The 4,490-nt window shown below is 45.3% G+C and overlaps 1 protein-coding gene across 1 annotated transcript in view; it reads right to left on the bottom strand.

The window, feature by feature from the left end:
* The window catches only part of LOC110332180 (translational activator of cytochrome c oxidase 1), an 8,889-nt gene that overhangs the window by 3,244 nt on the left and 1,155 nt on the right, over window positions 1–4,490 (bottom strand). Inside the window, exon 2 of the mRNA XM_021213257.2 lies at window positions 1,510–1,616. Within this exon, the coding sequence (XP_021068916.1) occupies window positions 1,510–1,616 (107 nt within the window). The remainder of the gene's footprint in view (window positions 1–1,509; window positions 1,617–4,490) is intronic.

The raw sequence follows: 4,490 nt of genomic DNA, 5'->3' as shown, positions 1-4,490 counted from the left end.
ACTCACATACATAAAATAAATAAATAAATACATCTTTAAAAAAAAAAAAGAAAGAAAAAAGAAACATCACATATGTAGGACTTGTCATGGCAGCCTCTGAACCTAGCTCTGCAGCTAAATTCAAACACTCCCCACCTAGTTACCAATTTCCTCTGGACTCCCTAAACCCTCATCCCCTGCCCATGCCACTCCTCTGAGTGCCTTGGCCTGAATCTTCTGGGGCCTTTCAACTGATGACCTTCCCATCCATTTTCCCAGATGAAATCCAAGTTTCCTGCAGAGTTCTGGGGTCTGGCTGCTTGGATTGGGGTGTGACATTTTCTGCAAGACCTAAAGCAAGTCACCAAACCTTTCTGTGCCTTAGTATCCACTTTAGGTCACTTGCAGGAGTCCCTGAAATCCTGCATGCAGAGTTTTTACTAAAGGACTTGGTCTGGAACAGACACCCAATAACTGCTAGCTCTATGACAATGACTCTGGAGAGCGATGAAATGCCTCTATCGGCTCAGCACTTTGTGAGGCTGAGGTAGGAGGATCAGGAGTTCCATGCTAGCCTGGGCTAAACACATACACACACATGCACATGGACATGCGCGCGCGCACACACACACACACACACACACACATACACACACATGCACATGGACATGCGTGCGCGCGCGCACACACACACACACACATACATGCACATGGACATGCGCGCATGCGCGCACACACACACACACACACACATACACACACATGCACATGGACATGCGCGCGCACACACACACACACATGCACACGCACGCACACACACACACACACACACACACACATACATTTCAAATTAAAACAACAAAAAGGTACTCTTAACTCATCAAATTCTTAGTTATTCCGGAGGAAGATGTGTTGGAGGCCAACACCTCCCACTCCCACGGTCATCATTACCCTTAACCTTTAGCCTCTCTTTTCACTGGCTTTCCTTCTTTAGACATAAACATTTGAAAAGAAAAACAATCCCTTCTCCAACCTAATGCCAGGGCTTTCCCCAGCCTTACCTGTTCTTTCCACTCTAATGCAGCTCTTCACTGTATAGGTCTCCATGCTGTCTACCTAGCCTATTCCTGGTCATGGTCCTTTAACCCACCAGTTCTCAACCTGTGGGTCTAAACCCCCTTAGGGGACAAATGACCCTTTCACAGGGGTTGCCTAAGAACATCAGAAAATACAGGTATTTACATTACAATTCATACCAGTAAAAAATGTACAGTTATAAAGTAGTAACGAGATAAGTTTATGGTTGGGGGGTTCCCCAACACATGAGGAACTGTATGAAGGGGCCACAGAATTAGCAAGGTTGAGAACCACTACTCTAACCAAAGGCAGGGATCGAGAATCCCCGAAGGCCTCTGGGTTGAACTTGTCAGCCCTGCTCCTACCCTTCCGCCTGGCAAGGTAAGGAGTCTGTGGTGGATTTCCAAACATATACCCTCTGGGGGCTGTGGTGAATGATGGCTGAGGACATACCTCTGTCTTCAGCGCTGACTCGATGGTTGACTTGGGCATATTCTTGCTGCGACACACCTCTAAGATGTTGGCCAGGCTGCTGTTGTTCTCAGGGTTAGGGCCTCCCTCTGGATAAGGAGAGAAGAATGATCAAAGGCATCTCATCACAGTTTGGGAGAAATAAGTGGTTTCCAGCCTCTCCGACCCCAAAACAATGAGAAATTACTTTGTCCGAACACTAACATTATAGTGAAGGTGTGGGAAGCGCTTGCCTTGCAGGTAAATATATCTGACTTTGATCCCTAGATCCCACATGTAAGAAAATACCAGCACCAGTTTATAATCCCAGAACCAGGCAGGCAAAATCAGATCCTGCGACCACTGGCCAGCTAGGCTGTCTATTTGGTAAACTCTAGCCCTGAATTAAAAATAAAAAATAAGCCGGGCGTGGTGGCGCACGCCTTTAATCCCAGCACTCGGGAGGCAGAGGAAGGCGGATTTCTGAGTTCGAGGCCAGCCTGGTCTACAGAGTGAGTTCCAGGACAGCCAGGGCTACACAGAGAAACCCTGTCCCAAAAAACATAAATAAAAAATTAAAAAAAAATAAAATAAAAAATAAGCTGGGTGGTGGTGGTGCACACCTTTAATCCCAGCACTCGGGAGGCAGAGGAAGGCGGATTTCTGAGTTCGAGGCCAGCCTGGTCTACAGAGTGAGTTCCAGGACAGCCAGGGCTATACAGAGAAACCCTGTCTTGAAAAACCAAAAAATAAAAAATAAAAAATAAAAAAAAAATAAAAAAAGCCAGAGAGATGGTGGTAAAATTGCCTAATGTACATGCCTAATGACCTAAGGTCTATCCCTACAATCTACTCATAGAGGGAAGGAGAAAATCAGCTTCAGAAAGTTGCCCTCTGATTTCCATGTGTGCTGTGGCATGCGTGCATGCACGCGCACACACACATACACACACACACATACAAATAAACGTGGTGGACAGTGGCTGTCCACCCAAGGCTACCCAAGGCTTTCCTCTGGTCTCCACATGCATGTCCACACAAATAAACACACACATACACACACACACATACAAATAAACGTGGTGGACAGTGGCTGTCCACCCAAGGCTACCCAAGGCTTTCCTCTGGTCTCCACATGCATGTCCACACAAATAAACACACACATACACACACACACATACATGCACACGCACACACATATATATACACATGTATTTAATCTAGATAAGCATATTGGTGCACACCCGTAACCCCCCACACACACATACACACGCATACACACGCATACACACACACACACACGAGTATTTAATCTAGACAAGCATATTGGTGCACACCTGTACCCACCCACACCCACACTCACATGTATTTAATCTAGATAAGCATATTGGTGTACACCTGCATACACACACACACACACACACACACACACACACACACACACACGTATTTAATCTAGATAAGCATATTGGTGCACACCCATACACACACACACACACACATACATGCACACACGTATTTAATCTAGATAAGCATATTGGTGCACACCCATACACACACACACGTATTTAATCTAGATAAGCATATTGGTGCACACCCGTAACCCCACCACTCCAGAGGCTTAGGCAGGTGAACTACATAATGAGTTCTGGGTCCGTTTCAGTTAAGAGTGAGATTCTGGCTGGACATGGTGGTGAACACCTTCAACCCCTGCACTCAGGAGGCAGAGGCAGATTCCAGGTCAGCCAGGGCTACACTGAAAAACCATGATTCAAAAAAACAAGAGTGAGACTCGATCATAAACAAATAAACAAACAGAAAGTACTTAATTTAGGGGTTCTATTGGAATAAGGAGAACGATTCTGGGAAAGAAGTTTCTTTATTGGTGGGCACAGGCAATGGAGTTCAAGGCCTCATCCATGCTGAACATTGGGCTTTATCCCTGGGCTAGAAACCCAGCCTGGATAAGAAGTTCCTAATTCACTCTGTCTTTAGGGATAGTTATCATGTTGCTAGGTTCCAGCAAACTCCATTTCTGTCAGCTGAAGCAGTTGAATGTTAAGATCCTTGCTCTTACTGTCTGAGTTAATGCATAACCACTGAAGTGGAGGACTGTGCTCATGCTCAGCCTCTGCGGGGAGGCACTATACAGGATGTTCTCTGTAGTATCCCCTCCTGGATCAAAAATAATATGTTGGTTAAATCAAAACTTCGTTAGAAAAGGAAGCAAAGAGAAGCATCAGACTCAAGTTGTAGGGATAAGTTAACATTAGCTTATTGCCTTTTGCATGCCGCAAGCCACCTCAAGGTGGGTACTGTCCTTGCTGTACAGAAAATTAAAATTCAGTAGTTAAGTCACTTGTTGAAGGGCATTGAACCAACCTAGCCGATGACATTGTTCAAATCTTCCTAACTCCAGGTCCACACTTGTCATAGGATTCCCCCCCCCCCCCACTTCTACCAGCCTGACACCAAATCATTGAAGCGACACATGGTTCCAAACTGACCTTCCAAGGAAACGTCTTAGGAGCTCTGATGAGGGAAAAGGAAGCAAGAAATGGCTTGTCTCAGCATGCCTGTCCCAACCTTCAGTGGCAGTAGAAGCAGCTGCAGAGGGCAGGGTTAGTCCCTTCAAGAAAGGCATTTTCTTTCTCTTTCTTCCTCACAAGATCTGCTTATGTGTTTGCTTGCATGCATGATGCATGCAGTGCCTGAGGAGGCCAGAAGAGAACGTTGGATACCTTGGAACTGAAGTTCAAGGTAGTTGTTAGATGTCACATGGGTGCTGGGAACCAAACCCAGGTCCTCTGGAAGAGCAGCAAGTGCTCTTAACCGCTGAGCCAGCTCTCCAAGCCCTGACTTGACTCTTTATGCTTTATTCTTTCTTTTTTCCCCTTCCAGTCATTTTACTTTTTTTTTTTTTTTTTTTTTTTTTTCTTTATTATTTTTGGTTTTTGGTTTTTTTTGAGACAGGGTTTCTCTGT

This window comes from Mus pahari, chromosome 14 (assembly GCF_900095145.1).
Source record: "Mus pahari chromosome 14, PAHARI_EIJ_v1.1, whole genome shotgun sequence".
Classification (NCBI taxonomy): Eukaryota; Metazoa; Chordata; class Mammalia; order Rodentia; family Muridae; genus Mus; species Mus pahari.
This window is presented reverse-complemented; position numbering and strand designations above follow the sequence as displayed.